At 35.1% G+C, this 16,136-nt stretch overlaps 1 protein-coding gene across 1 annotated transcript in view; it reads right to left on the bottom strand.

Moving 5' to 3' along the window:
* LOC116169507 (amyloid-beta-like protein) overlaps positions 1-1,779 on the bottom strand; it is a 56,511-nt gene extending 54,732 nt beyond the window's left edge. Inside the window, exon 1 of the mRNA XM_031485622.1 lies at positions 1,561-1,779. Within this exon, the coding sequence (XP_031341482.1) occupies positions 1,561-1,650 (90 nt within the window). The 5' untranslated portion in view covers positions 1,651-1,779. The remainder of the gene's footprint in view (positions 1-1,560) is intronic.
* Between the last annotated feature and the right edge of the window lie 14,357 nt (positions 1,780-16,136).

The raw sequence follows: 16,136 nt of genomic DNA, 5'->3' as shown, positions 1-16,136 counted from the left end.
GATCTTTTAACTCGAGTTTCGTCGTTGAACACGATACAAGTCATTGTAGCTTACATTTTAAGATTTTGCCACAACCTTGGACATCCATCAGATAAGTACATAGGTACCTTGTCCTCTAAGGAGTGTCATAATGCGTTATTGTTCATAAAGGCATTACTACTCCAAATGTTATCATTGCTTTCGCATTAATCCCATTCCTTATTGCCCCCCCTCCTCTGGAAATCTGCCCTCTCTTAAGAGTTAAATAAAGCCATTAAGTATGGTCGGTTGTGACTGCTGGTCCATTTAGCATTACTTGTGCGAAGATCCGCGAGGCAAAGCTTCTGAAAGCTTATTATGTTTATTCGTTTGTTTCGCTAGGAAGAGTGTCCATTTAGAAAACACTACTTCGTTATCTACTGAAGCATTTATGGGCGCGCTGATACCTTTTATTGCTCCTCGTGGTTGGCGTGTTCAAATCTTTAGTGATTGTGGGGCATAAATTTTGTCGGTGCCATGTGAGAATTTAACCGGTCAATGAAAACCTCAGTGGAATCTCAGAAAATGACGTGGTCGTTTAATCCCCCCTTCTGCTTCACATTTCGGTGGCCCGTGGGAGAGTGGAGGCAAGTCGGTTAAAAAACATTTCGTCCGTGTCGTTGGTGATCAAATTAGCAGCTAGTTTAAATTCAAGACCTCTTTGTCCTTTAGGCATTGACCATAATGACACCCCTGGTCATTTTTGTCTAGTCTAGTAGGTATTGCAGCAAAGGATGATTTTAGTTTTGCATTTAAATTATGAAAGTTCACGAGTAGTTTCTATTAGACATTAAAATTTTGTGCCTAGGCTCACAGAATAAAAAACAAAATTTGAATGCAGAGGACGCATTTTAATTGAAATTCGTATCGATTTTCTTCTAAAAGCAAAGATCATTTCTCGATCGCCATGCCAACAATCTATTTGTATACAATTTCCAGGGATTTAGCGTATAACGATCATTAATTTCAATATGATGAATAACTTTAACGGGAAAAAACACATTGATCATATAAATTTAAACATCGGAAGTAATATCGTTCAAAGAAAAATCAACGAGGGCTTATAATATACCCTTACGAGATTTTAATATTGGCCGAAATTAAAAAATCCTAAAATATGCTAAAACATAAGGGCGAAAATGGAATGCGCTTCTAGTCAAACTTGAATCAAGTATTTAATCTCTGAGCACCGTTAAAGCACGGAAATTCTGCAACTGAATATACGAAAGCTCGAAATACCGGACAGTTTTTTTTTACAATAAAGCAAAATAAGCTGCGGTGCTGTACGTTTGTTTATTTGAAAGGGGAATTATGTTGTAAGTCAGGAGAAGTTTGGAACATAAATTACAGTCTCTCTTTATATTGCCTTTGAAATGGGGATATTAAAAATCGTTTTGCATTTTGGCGTATGCAATTAGTTGAATTCATTAAAGTCCTTAATACCGAAGTTAAGGAAGCTAAATTAATTGGGAAGTCTATGGGAGATTTCGCATTTAATTAGGGGTGCGTGAAAGCGGTGGCTTTTTTCAAATTGTAACTTACCTTCTTACAATAATCTAATATATCCATTTTGTCTTTAATACACGTGGCTTTTGAAGATAAATCAGTCTGCCACCTTCCCTGCTCTGTCATGTATTGGGGGTGGTAAGCTTCTTGGCCGTGAACTCCGGTATCACACAGAAGCGCCACCTGAGGTTCGAAATGAGATACTGCACTACTTGCCGAGCCTCCATCTTGAAGGGCCTGTAACAAAAAAATAATCGTTCAGTTCCAAAATTGTGTGAAAAATCTAATTTTTTATATTTTTATAACAGAAAAGTCCACCCCCTATTGTACGTTAATTAGCTTAATTGAGGGGAAGTTGTTGCAAACTATAATGGCGCTCTTATCGTTATCTCTCTTTATTGGCGCTAAATATTTTATGCGTAGAACAAAAATGTTTCTTGTGGGTATTGTTATATGCGTAGATTAACTCGGAATTATTCTTGGGCTGAAACAGAAAATGGGGAAAGACGGCACTTTACGACTGATTTTATATACATATATTCATGATTGTCGTGCGACCACGGATAATACGAGGTACCGTAATACCCACAATAAAGTTCCGTATAGCTGTAGATAATTTTCCAATTAGGACTAACGACGCCATCAAAATTCCATTCGAGAAAACCAGCCCTATACATTTATCATCCATCTTTTTTTTCTCATTACAAATCGCGTGTATTGAAATAATAACACTTTCATAAGCCACCGGAGTCTTCAACGTCTAAAAAATAAAAACTTAATGGGCTCACTTATTATTTTCGCTCGATAAAGCTTTAGGTAAGCGACCAGAATGGCACTGATGCATTTTTGCACACTTGCAGTGCTAATCTGCGTTCAGAGTTAAAAGGAAAAACCTTGGCGTGAGGTCAAATCCACACAGAATCCCTCGTTAGTGGATATTTAATGGTGTTTATTTAAGGGAGCTGCACCGTAATTTATTCACTTTTAAATGCTAACCGAAGGCGAATGAAAATTTCAGTATAAACTAACACAGCACCATACAGTTGCTTGCTTAATTACACCTCTGTTACATAAATCGCTTTAGATGGAGATTTGTGCGTGTCTTCGATATCGATTTTTAATTTGCAACCGTCAGAGTGCTCATTTTTGTTGTATAAGTGACAGTACAAAGCACTGGAAATCATTTTCTTTGATTAATATGAACATAATGATGAATAAAAGATTAGTAATGTAATAAACCATGAAATATAAATCAGTACATTTAGACGGTATAATTGGGTGGTGTTTTATTTAACGAGCAGAAAAGTTCAAATTGGTTCCGACAGCTTAATTACAATATTTTACCAAAAATCTAGTCCTTACGAGGTTCGGCGGTGTGTATCAAAAATTATATTTGATTTTGATCAATTAGTTAGTTACCTTTGTGTATTTTTCATCTCCAAGAATTCTGCTAACCATAACTTTCGAATTTCCAAATCAAAGTAATTAGGTACGACCGAATCCAATAAAAGGATTAGGACAGGGATATCCACTTAGTCCAACCTTATTTATCATTTACTTAAGAAATATTGAGCAAATATTGCGACAGGGTAGAGGAATCGATTATGATTATACCAAAAACTGCAGGCATTTAAACTGGAAAAATACTATTGACTATTCAATTCATCTAACATTTGTCACATTTCAACCAGTGAAATGTCTCGATTTCAAATTGCTGCGCCAATGGGAACGAATTATAGTGATAATTGCACGTGTGGTATTTCAGCGATAATTTCACGTGTGGTATTTCAGCGACAATTCAATGCGATTATTCAATGACATTTGTCAAACTTCCACCAGTGAAATGTCGCGAAATTTTGTCGTATTAACCGGAACATTCTTCTTAGTTTGTTAATCAATTTCGACAACCGACTTATCACCACATCTTTTAATTTAATCACTCATAACGAATTAGCTTGGAGCACAAAAGTTCGAATAGAATCAATAGCAAATGAAAAGCAACTTCCATAATTTATTTTGACGTTTATTGTTGTCATGGAGATAATTCGCGTGGGTAATTATGCTTAATTTTTCTTTTGATTCATTGAATAGTCCTCCGAATACCATTCGTAGTCGAAGTATTTGTAGATTATTTTTGAGCTGCTGCTCCACTCATGCTAGTTACGCTTTTTAATACCACTCGCGCAAGCGCTCGTGGTATTAATCAGCGTAACTAGCATTCGTGACAGCACCTCAAAAATATTCGACAATACTTCGACTACTTATGGTATTATATATGAATATTCTTACGTTACTATTAACTACAATTTTATTATAAACAACATCATAAGTATGTATTCAATGCGAGAATGTATTTCGCATTTGCATTAAGGCCTTTTATAAGCAATATGTGTACAATAAGAAAACCTACGCCAGTGACTAATTAAAAATCATGTCATAAAGGTAATATGTATAATTGAAGTTTTAATTGCATAGTAAACAAGTTTGAACTAAAACAGGAATTTTTTTCTCATTCCCTTTATATTTGTGTGAGAAAATATTGCTTGCTTTAAACAGCAACAATAAGTACAAAAATTAGGCGAAGGCAATAAATTAGCGAACACAATGGTGTGTTAGTGCTATAAATAAATCAAGCTGAAAAATTTAGGGATTTCTTCAAAATTTAACGCGCCCGAATTTATGAACCACCTAATATTCTTCAGCTTTACAAAACTCCTTCGCGAAAAATATTTATCTCCTTTGTTGCTCGTTCGCGCGAAGCTTTTTTCTAAACAAGTGCTATATTAACTCAACATTCAAATGCGAGAATCTAGGATTATAAGAATCGATAGTGCTCGAAAAAGTTTCGGACGGAAAATGCTTCTCTGGCATTATAAATTTACGCTGATACAATAAATGTATCATTCTAATCTCCGTACCATTTCTGGGCTTTATTTTTAAATCGATTTTGGTGAATTTGCAATGGCTGACCTATCTTTTGTTATGGGAGCAAACAACGTTCCAATTTTTCTAGTGCGAGACTTGTCAAATGGAATTTGTGACGGTAACTTTAATTCAACAAATTCATACGAAAAAGTGGGTCGAATTTCAGCATTTAAATGGAGTTGAACACATGCACGCCCTCCCCACTGAAGTTAAATTACACCCGAGTTAATTAAAGTCCCTAGTCGATGTTTATACAAGCACCACTCACAGTGACGCAGATTTACAGTCAAAAGTTTTATTAACAAATCTATTACGTTCTTTGTTATTGCAAATGTCACTCAGTACAAATTGAATTTTTGGGTCGCATCGCAAAATTAGCTTGACAAGGGAAAAGGATTTAATAAAATGGTTTACCCCGAAGACTTATTTCTATTCGTGTCCTGGTGGTTCTCAATCGATGTCGGTGAGAAAATGGAAAAGTACGATATCGTGATTTTTCTTTCGGTTTCTTTTACCACAATGAAGAATTGTGCTGTACACGCTGATGTGCCAATTGCTCTCGTCTTGCATACCTCATTTGTAAAAATACTGTTAAATGAACAATTTATAAATTTACATGCTCGTTATTTCGTTGAACCCTAGATAGACGCTTTTCTCCTTGAAATGATAATTTAAGGCTATATGGTTGCTGCAGTTACAAATAAAAAACTGGTTACGTTATTATTATTCAATTTTCTTCTGCAAGCGAGTCACGACAAAATATGTTTATAAGAATAGGATAGGAGTTTTTTATTATAATTAAAACCGGCATCCACTGCTTGCGCAGATAAATTACACAAAATCGTTTCAATTTTCCTGGGAGAATATGAATTTTTTAAATGTAAATGCAGTACATAAGCAGTCAGTTTCTGTAATGGCTTCGATTTCATTCGTAAGCCCCTATATTTACTAACAAACTATTTAAATAAATTTTACAGCGATATAATACGCTGCTTGGAAAGGGACGGTCTCGCAGGAATTGTACCTAATGCTGTACATGGGAAATTACCACGGGACAAAACGCAAACTCAAAGACCGTTGTCATAACGTGCGCGTTTAAATTTCCTCCACCCATTATATAGGGTAACTATAAATGATTCATCGGGTTTTAAAATATTGCATTTGATACATAAGAACACCCCTGATCCAACGATGTGGAAGTTCATCATTTAGGTAGACAAGAACTACATGATTCCAATGATGGAAACTTGGAGTGTTTCTAGTATAGGATATTGATAAGTAGCATAATTTTTGTATTTTTATATAACGTAAAATGAAAAATTCGAATAGGAGTATTAGCGCTAGTAACTCTACCAATTTGAAAACAAATTCTGCCACTGCCATGCATCGAAAAAGATTTTAAAAAACCTGAAACATTTGAGGCATCTCTAGTTCGCGAAAAAATCGCAATAAGACTTGTTCGTTTTGTTGTGGTTCATTGGTTTACTCATGCTTTTAGATTTCCAATGGTGTGTTAATATTTGAAATTATGTAGGTGTAGGTAGTGGGGGGAGCGAGCCGTAGAACTACTTAAACGTTCTGATCGTTTCCCCATCTATAACGAGACGGTTTTGTGAATTTTTTGATATCCCTAAGAAGAGGGCATTTTGGTGTATTGGTGGCGAACAGAGTTAAAATTTGCTTCACTTTACGATCATTATTGTTTAGAATAAGTTTTGTCTAAGTTGATTCATGTAAATTGTGCATCTATTCGAACCCTTTTCACGATTCAGATATAAATGCGAGGATAAATGCCTCATGCTTAATTATGATAAACTTTGTTGTTCCCTACCCAAGGTTTATTTCAGGTGTCTTCAAAATTTGTTTAAGTAATCTTTAACTGTTAACTTAGTAAGAAACATGCAAAATCTAACAACCATAAAAGATAAACCATCCATAACCCTAATAAAACTTTGCCTTGTATTTGTCAACATTTACCTTGTTCCTAATAAACAGAGAGACTTGATTTACACCCAATTTCATAATCTAAGCCTACCCCAAATTAGTTATCAATAACCATCTGATATGATCGTTTCTTTGGATATTAATCTAAATTGTGTCTAATTAAAGTTCGATTTGGATTAGAAACTGCAAAGAAAAAGTTTTATATAACAGACAAAAGTTACCCCATTAGGGGAACGGGGCGGATTGATTTTAATAATCGATACCGAGAGCACGGAATTGTAATTCGTTTTAATCTAAATTGTGTACTTCAATAAGTTACAAATGGTTCGTTTAGTGGTCAATAAAAGTAGTTATTGCTAACTTCACAAGTATAATGCGACTGCAAACTTCGCCAGAGACAAAAGTGGTTTTCGCAGATTTCTAAAAGTTTTCGAACGATTAATTAAATTTAATTTTTACTAAGCTGTCACGCACATACGGCTATTCAAAGTTATAGTGCGAAATTTCTGATATGTTTATGGCTTTCACATTCCTTAATCAAGTACAACCCTTAACATTTACATAAATTTTAAATTCGCAGAAGCGTCGATTTAATCCGAGAGTAATGTTATAAATTCCGGGTAATTAATTAAGAACATCGTGTTTTCAAACAAAACGTTGAAGCAAAAATATAACAAATTTGCCGATAATTAATGAATGCACGGTTAACGACGGAAACGTAAACTACCAGGACGCTCAACCATTAAGTATTTAATTTTGACAGAGAAACTGCTATCAAAGTAAACTAAGAAGATAATTTGAAGTTTGGAGCTTTATCGTAAATTTAAGTTGAGCCAACATTTATCAATCTTTTACCCATTTGCTTCCTGAGTAATCGATCTATTTGTATACACAAGCGTGCGGAGGTTTAATTTAATTTTGATGAAAGAATTTCGGGCTTCCTTCTGCACGTTTTAATATGCGATTCCCCACAAATCAACCTGAATTTGCTTCCAAAGGAATCACGTAAGTGAAACGAATTACACAAATACAAAAAAGACGCCTTTCATATTTATAAAACTCCCCTATTTTAGACACTCGTTAAAAAATACATAAAAGTACGTTTTGCAGCTTACAAGAGTTCATATTTAATGTAAAAATATGGCGCCCTTAAAGACTCTCATTTAATAGAGCAGTGCTAATGGCGTAGTTATGAATTACTTCAAAAAGAGGTTTGAAATGAGCCATCTGACGATCGTTGACCTATACGTGAAATTTTATTAAAATGGTAAACTCGATGCAAATTACATTGCCTCAAAGTATTTTTTTTCGCGAACTTAGGTAATCCTGCTAAAATAAACCCGAAGACTTGACTGCATTAATATTATTAAATTGTAACAAACTCCGGTCTGCGGAGGATATTATCAGGCTTAAAGAATGAGTTTAAATTAGATCTTACACGCATCCATCATTTAATAAAAGTTTGTACAAAGAGTCCTTTGAGGCCATAACAATAGTAGGCAAAAAGAAATTACAGTTAGCCCTCGTTCCACAATTTGGAGGAATTACTATAATACTATTTGCTGTGACGCGTTCATTCTCAAATATTGCTAATTTCTACAAAATTGGATTTCATTTTAGACGAATTAGGAATTTTGCCGGAATGGAATTTCTTCCTTTGTTCAGCGATAACTATAGAACCATACATTAAAGCACAGCAACGGAGATATTGAGTTAATTAAAAAGAACTCATCTAGTTTATAACGACCGCTTTCAGTTCAAATTTCTATGTATTGCTTCTCGACTTTGGTATCAACCAGCAGTTAAAATGTTGATACAGAAAATTGAAAATTGCTTATATGACGAGTAACAGAATGCAAGAATTTTATTTGTAAGCGCGTTCAATAGTTTGCGATGTCCCTATCTTTTGGTCTCGTTCTCTTCCCTCTTTCCCCCGTGATCCTCCCTTACTTTCTGTCCCCTCTTCCTCCTCCTCCTGGCTACTTGTGCTTATATGTGATTCTTCCTCTACCTCCAGTATTCATCTGCTTTCTTTCTTCATTTGATGTTTGTCTCTGCTCCTCTCTTCCCATCTTCCCATGGGACTCCGCGACCCTTCTACCGCTTGGTCTATGGTGGTGTTCCATGTGAAGCAGGATCGGCCTACCTTCCATTCCGAGGCACGTAGATTCTTGGCAGCCCGTAGGATATGGTCTTTGTTCCTCCTGTTTATGTCCCCAATATCTCATCTGCCTCATCTTTAGTCTCCTGGTAATCCTCTTCCCTTATCTGCTTTCTTGTAATGTTGGTGTTTTCCATCAGTATCCAGAATGGTCGCCTGTTACTTCTTGTTAGCGCTGAGGTATAACATTGTCGATAACTCCTCTTATAATATAGGGAGAATCAAATAGGGATAAGATAAGATAAGGGTCCAGATCCAAGAATGCAATCCAAAATATCACTATTGCTTAAACGTAATTGCTTTTTAATGGCGATGATTAACCTTTTAATTCTAGCTTTCAGCCCAGATGTGGTAACCACCCTCCTACATTTAAGCATAACATCAATTAAGCCGATGGAATCTTTAGAGTACTTCTCCGCAATCTCTACTCCATTCTTCTTCCCCGTGTCTAGCCGTGTCCATAGTATCGAAAATGAATATCTGAATTGGATGCAGATGAGGAAGACGATATTGAGGTGTTCTTTTGCTTTTATCCTTCTTACTTATGACGTGTACTGATAAAGAATCCTCCACGGTATCTTCATTTTCTTTTCTGGATCAGCCTCTTGAATTGTCGGTTTCATATTTTTCCAACTTTACTACCGTGCACGTCCTACCCCTTTCTTCAAAGTAATATGTCTATAAATAGCAAAGAGTGACACTTGTTTTGCTAGTTCACACGCTACCACTCTTCTGAAGCAAATTGTACCTCTAAATCAAAATTTGTAATAGTAATATTTTTTAGTATTTTAGTGCAGTTGAACACCGCCAATACGACAAAGACAGATGGACAGATACACAGCGCATAAGATAAGTGAATAGATAAAGAACTTCCAAAATTTCTTAGTGGCAAATAAAGACTCTTGCCACTCCCCTGGAAAACAGGCAAACGATATAGAATCGAAAGCTCTTCTGAAATTTTTTAGATATTTTTTAGAAGCATTTAACTGTCGACGCAAACACACATTCAAAATTGTCAACATTTATTTTCTTCATTTATTACTGATTGTTGTTTTCATTTCCGAACGTCGAATTTTAGAAAATACGATGCGAACTGATAATTTTACATATTGCAACCCCATTTTAATTAACCTTCACAGTTTATAATCCTAAATTTACTACTTTTTTGCGTTTCCGTTATTTAATAAACCCGGACATTTTCCAATCCTATTGTTTTCCGCCGTTTTATGTCATGTTCAAATACGTTTATATGCGGTTATTGTTCGTCGCGCACCCTCTTGAAAATGCCATATAGCAAAACGACCACCTAAGCGTTCCACACAGATGTACTCACTGTCAACGGCACAAATAGCGGTAATAATGTAAAGCTACATATGCATGTAACGGAGTAGTTATTAAATAAACGCGAAATGAGTAGGAAAATGCGGAAAACAATTTCAGCACGTTGATGATTGCGCTTTGGAGATTTTCCATTGCAATAACTGACAATTTACCCCGCAATTGAATACATGTACGAATGAATGAATTGTTATACGCATATTTTTGAAATAATTTGTGCAAAGCAAATTCGAAGAATCGAAGAAATTTATTTCGGTAATTAGCGCGAATTTTCGAACAAAAACAGGATTTAGCTCACAAATTAATCAGATCTGTACCTGAAAATTCAAAATCGAACTAGCTACTTCTTTTTTAAGATATATTGACTTTTCTTTTCTGTAACCATCGGTTATGATCGAATATATTTTGACAGTTTCGATGACCCCATCCTCATCTGTTAACCCGTACGCTTCCATATTGGTAAAAGTGTATGATTTTCGGATTTAAGATAAACTTACATCGGAAAATGTGAATTTCAGATCAAACATGATTTCCGGGCACCGATATTAAAATTACATAGCGATCAACAGCATACATAGATTTCTATTTTCCATCCATACAGCAATAACTCCTGTTTTCTATGGCGCAATCATACGAAGTTCGATCGAAAGAGGAGGGAAAATTAAGATTGTATAAGCTCCGTTAATTAATGAATGCTCGATTTTAGTTGCACAATAGTAATAATAGGGTAAAAACCAGATAGTTAACCTGTCGCTTGGCCCAAAAAATTCCGATTAACAATGAGCATTACTGAACAACCGAATTTGGAACACTTAGCACAGTCAATTGAGTGAGCATAAATACCGGTAGCTAATCAGATGAAGTTGCAGAAAGCTCGTCTGATTAAGTTGTGTCTAGTGTCAAATGAAGCGCGCTTAATTGACATTGGCAACTTTTTTTCCAAGAAACTTAAATTTTTTTACGCGAAAATCCAATGTATAACATCCAAGAGTGTTTAGATAACGACCTCAAGACTTTAACGCTTTAAGTTATTTTTTGTTGTTTGTATTTTTTAATTATTTGTTTTCTAAATGAATTTTCATGTTATTTGTGTAATATTGTTCTATATGTTTCATGTAATTTATGTTTATGTTTTATACGATTTTCGGACGAGTGTAAGTAGGGGCGGACTTTGTACTTACGGGCCAGGTAGAAATGCATAGGTTACGGAGCATTAAAGTATTAGTGTAATGAATATTGGGGGGGGGGGGGGGAGCTCTGCGGTGCATCACAAAAATAATAATAATAATATATATTATTTCCCAAGACAAATTTTGAATTGTATAGGATACGTCAGACACAAAAAAATACAATTAAATACAATTTAAACAAGTTAAAAAGTAATCGTAAACGATTTACATAAAGCGCATTTCCACTTGCATTCATTTCCCATTTGTAAGATGCAACTTCTGTTAAAATCGTAAAAATCCGCCCACAAATATGAAAGATAGCGTTGCACATGGGCAATCCATTGTTGACGTGCTACTTCAATTTCAGTTTATGCGAAGAATTTCATTTCAATGCTTTTCTAAATAAGAAAGTTGGAACTGCGCATGCGCAAACCTAAATTTTAAAACTAATGTTAGATTTTCCTTTGTTCCAAGCGCCTAAGTATCAAATTTCACTTAAATAGTTCCATAGATAAAAAAGTTGGCACTGCGCATTCGCAAAATAAAATTTTGAAACTAGCGCTAGATTTTCCTTTATCCCAAGTGCCTATGTATCACATTTCATTTAAATTCTTCCATAAATAAAAAAGTTGGCACTGCGCATGCGCAAAGCCAAATTTTGAAACTGGCGTTTGATTTTCCTTTATCCCAAGTGCCTATGTATCAAATTTCGTTTAAATTCTTCCATAAATAAAAAAGTTGGCACTGCGCATGCGCAAAACCAAATTTTGAAATTGGCGTTTGATTTTCCTTTATCCCAAGTGCCTCTGTATCAAATTTCGTTTAAATTCTTCCATAAATAAAAAAGTTGGCACTGCGCATGCGCAAAACCAAATTTTGAAATTGGCGTTTGATTTTCCTTTATTCGAAGTGCTTGTGTATCAAATTTCGTTTAAATTCTTCCATAAATAAAAAAGTTGGCACTGCGCATGCGCAAAACCAAATTTTGAAATTGGCGTTTGATTTTCCTTTATCCCAAGTGCCTATGTATCAATTTTCGTTTAAATTCTTCCATAAATAAAAAAGTTGGCACTGCGCATGCGCAAAACCAAATTTTGAAATTGGCGTTTGATTTTCCTTTATTCCAAGTGCCTATGTATCAAAATTCATTCAAATACTTTTATAAGTAAAAAAGTTTGCAATTCGGTTTATAAATGGTCGAGATGCGAAAAGGGCACTGTGAATTTTGAATCGATTCGATCCAACTTTTGGCATTGCGTATTATATGGCTAAAGCTATGCCCATATTGAATTTCATGCAATTCAGTTCATAACTAACGAAGATGTAAAAGCGATCGAACATTTCTAAACAAAGTTATCGTTCACACGGACAGATAGATGGACAGACAGACAAAGGAACAGACGGAGAGACCAACCGACAGGAGACAGATAGCAATGCAAAGTTATAAACGATCTCTAGGATCGTTAATAAACGGCAAAAGTGTAAAATTATGGAACATGTAAAAAACGGTTTTTTGTTTTTTTTACAATAACTTTTTTTGTAAGCGGTACAGAAAAAAATTCCTTCCTTGGTACAAGACTCGACACCATAACGAACCAAATAGCGAAAAAAGTAGAACAATAGCTCTTAAGATAAAAAACTAGTAGCGTCGCAAAGTTAGCGGACGGACGGACGGACGGACGGACGGACGGACGGACGGGCGGACGGACAAAGTGGCCACAATAGCGCATTTTTTTTTTATTTTTGTGGAAATGCGCTAAAAAGGGCACTTTGAATGTTGAATCGAAGAGACTCAACTTTTGGAAGTGCGTATTGTATGTTAGAGCCATGTCCATATTAAATTTCATGCAATTTGGTTCATAACTAATAGAGATGTCAAAAGGGCCTTCCTTATTTTTTTACCTACATTACCAATTCACGAACTCCGGTCTACAAATTTGATAAAGAATCTACCTACAAAATTTCATTGTAATCGGTCCATTCGCTATCGAGAAATCGTGCTAACGGACGGACAGACACCGAAAAATTATAAACTCACTAGGACCTCGCTAATAATTAATCCGTGACTATGGTACCTACGGTGATCGGGTTTGTCTTATTGTTTTGTCATCAAAAGAAGTGACCAAATACGGATTTTCAAATGATCGGAGGAATTTTGCTACTAAAAACAGATTGTTAATTTTCGGGATTCCTTTGTTTATATTTTTCCGTAAACACAATAACTAATGGCAAGTGCAGGCGCTTTTGTTTGATTTCATAATTCCATTATAGCATTACCGGATTATAAATAGGAAACAATAGTATGTACGGATTCGTAATTTTTTTCTCTACAAAAAACCTAAATAGACTACTTCTAAAATAATTAGGGAAGCCAATTCGGAAATGAAAAAATTACTATTGAAATTCCTATGGTGCGTTCGGAAAGTCACCGCCCCGTACGTACCTTGTAACGCAAAAATGTAATAATATTATAATAAAGAAGAAGAATAATTACAGTACAGTTTCACTTCTAATTCTTCGTGATATTTCCTACCTTTTTGGATTGTCGCTTTTAATATTATAAACGCCCATAATAACCGTACGATCGCGGGTATAACCGAATGACCCAATCTTTTACGAATGTAAGGTGGGAGAAACTAATAAATTCTGGATCACGGAAAAACTATGACGAAAACATACTTTTTACCCGATCCCAGAACTATTTTATTATCAACTGTAATGACTCGTAATTTTTTTTTAAAGGTAAATAACAGTTTAAACTCCATTATGACTGAATTGTTTTTCCACTTTTATTATTCTAACCCTCTAAAAAATATGTCAAACATTGACTATATTTCGCATTAACGTCATACTTCAAGGGTAGTTTTTGCAAAAACGCTCGCGATTTTTAATATTCTAATTCAGACATATTGTACCTCAAGATTTGAAGGTACTCTATTCCAAATTTGAGCTACGTATTTTGAAAAATACCCTGTCTACAGCGACGGGCATTTGACGATTTCAACGCCGGTTTTTAATGTTTCCGCGACGTAACACATGCTCTTAAAGTAGCGTTCACAAATTTGATAGAACATGAAATTTCCTACAACTCTGGTATTTATACTTATTACCTATACCAAACAACAATCTATCCAGAATATTCGAGTGCTACCGAACGCTTCACGCATGTTCTAGAACAAGCACGTCATATTTCTCAGACATAATGCGTCACATCCGCCATCACCGATGACTAATATTTCATGGCGCCTCGATGTCTATCAGGATTTCTAAAATATTCGCTACAATATGAAACCATAAATTTGAATTATTAACGTAGGCACGTATTTTGGGCTCCTCCAACTCTTTGAGGATTGCAGAAACTGCAAAAGGGATAGGAGAACCGCGTTATCAGGAGCGTGCAAATATATATAATGAAAAGATGAAAGTTCAGTGCCAATAGCAACAGCGTTTTTTTAAATATACGCATAACATCAGAAAAAAATAAAAACAGAATCTGCAAAATTCAGTTTTTCTGGCATATCTTCGAAACCAATCGAAATTTTCAGGTGTCTTCATAATAATTGCGCATCTTCTCTCTAATTTGACTATCGTCGTATCTTCTATAGTTTCCAAGATCCCCATAATAGACATCGTTATCTTGGACACAGTATATACCACAGGTAGAGTTCCCGATGAAAACTATTCTAGAGGCGAATTTTATGAAAGCGAGTATTCAGGATCGTGAGTTTTTATGGAGATGAATTTTCGAGGCCTAATTTTTCAACACTAGGTCCTATTACATTAATTCTTCACTACAATTTGATGCTTCAATAACGGAATTGGTAACCAAAGTCTTGTGGTGGGTATTGTGGTACAAGATAGTCGACTTTTCGAACCACTGCGATGCATAAATAACAAGTTTGACAGGTTTCGTGAAAAAGTCGCGTTATTATTGTACCTATCTTGTTTTTTTTAAGAATGTATGCACACATGAGTCACTTTACACTAACCATTCGCATTTTCAGTAAAAAGTTTAAGTAAAAGTATAGGTAAAGCCATAAATTCATTTAAAAGCGAGTGGAAAATTACGTTTCTTTTAGTCTCGCTGTTAAAATGAAGTTACTGGAGTAGCACAAGCATCGTCATGATACCCTTAATGCGCGCGAGTTCTTAAATACAATTACGCTATATAAGAACGACAATCAGGGTTTACATTGTCTCCAGAAAGGGACGAGCAGACCTACTACGCTTGACACCAAATCCACAAGAGAAAGTATTTTCGGTGGTAGAAAAAAGTATAGAAGATTTTAATTACCCAGAAGACCGTCGATTAATCACCAGGCGAAGACCCAATTTCACACGTAATACGGAGCTTATTAGACAAAAAGCTTCGCTTGGGATTACATATATACATGTGAGTAAGGGTTTTCATCGATCGTGCCGGAGTAACCTCCCATCTAGGTGCATTAAGCCTGAGTAGTAGAAAAAAGATACTATAAAACATGCAATACCTAATTTATATTGAAATTAAAGTACCACATCTCTCTGTTACCTATGACTATATTATGGTTTGTCTCCTTTAAACACAAATAATCGTAAGCACACTTCTAAATATTAGAAACATTTCCTATCTTTAGTAATAATAACAGAATACAATTACAATGCGATATTCGCCAGGGAATAAGCTACACAATTTTGGTGAGAACTTCCTTTGCCCCAGAGAAGAAATTTGACATTATAATAATCCCTTTGCGTTTTGAGCATGGAATCATAGTGTCGTCGTTTTAGTGACGAATAATTACCAAAAAATACTCGTTATTCATGTCACCCTACTTCCATCAGGGGATTTTTAAATTGACGTTATCCTGTAACTTTGTTTTCTTAACTAAATTTGTTAATTGTGTACATACATACTCTTCTATAAAATTGTAATAAATTCTTGCGTGCTGCAAATGGATTCATTAGTAAATGACTTAATGATTAATAAATGTACGTCAGCGTCAGTGTTGAGAAGGCCATACCGTTTTAAGTTTAAATAAGATTTCCTCATATATATCAAATATTTGTGTTGTTAAAAAACAAATCGATATGTTGTA

Source organism: Photinus pyralis, unplaced genomic scaffold (genome assembly GCF_008802855.1).
Source record: "Photinus pyralis isolate 1611_PpyrPB1 unplaced genomic scaffold, Ppyr1.3 Ppyr1.4_LG4, whole genome shotgun sequence".
In the NCBI taxonomy this organism is placed as follows: domain Eukaryota; kingdom Metazoa; phylum Arthropoda; class Insecta; order Coleoptera; family Lampyridae; genus Photinus; species Photinus pyralis.
This window is presented reverse-complemented; position numbering and strand designations above follow the sequence as displayed.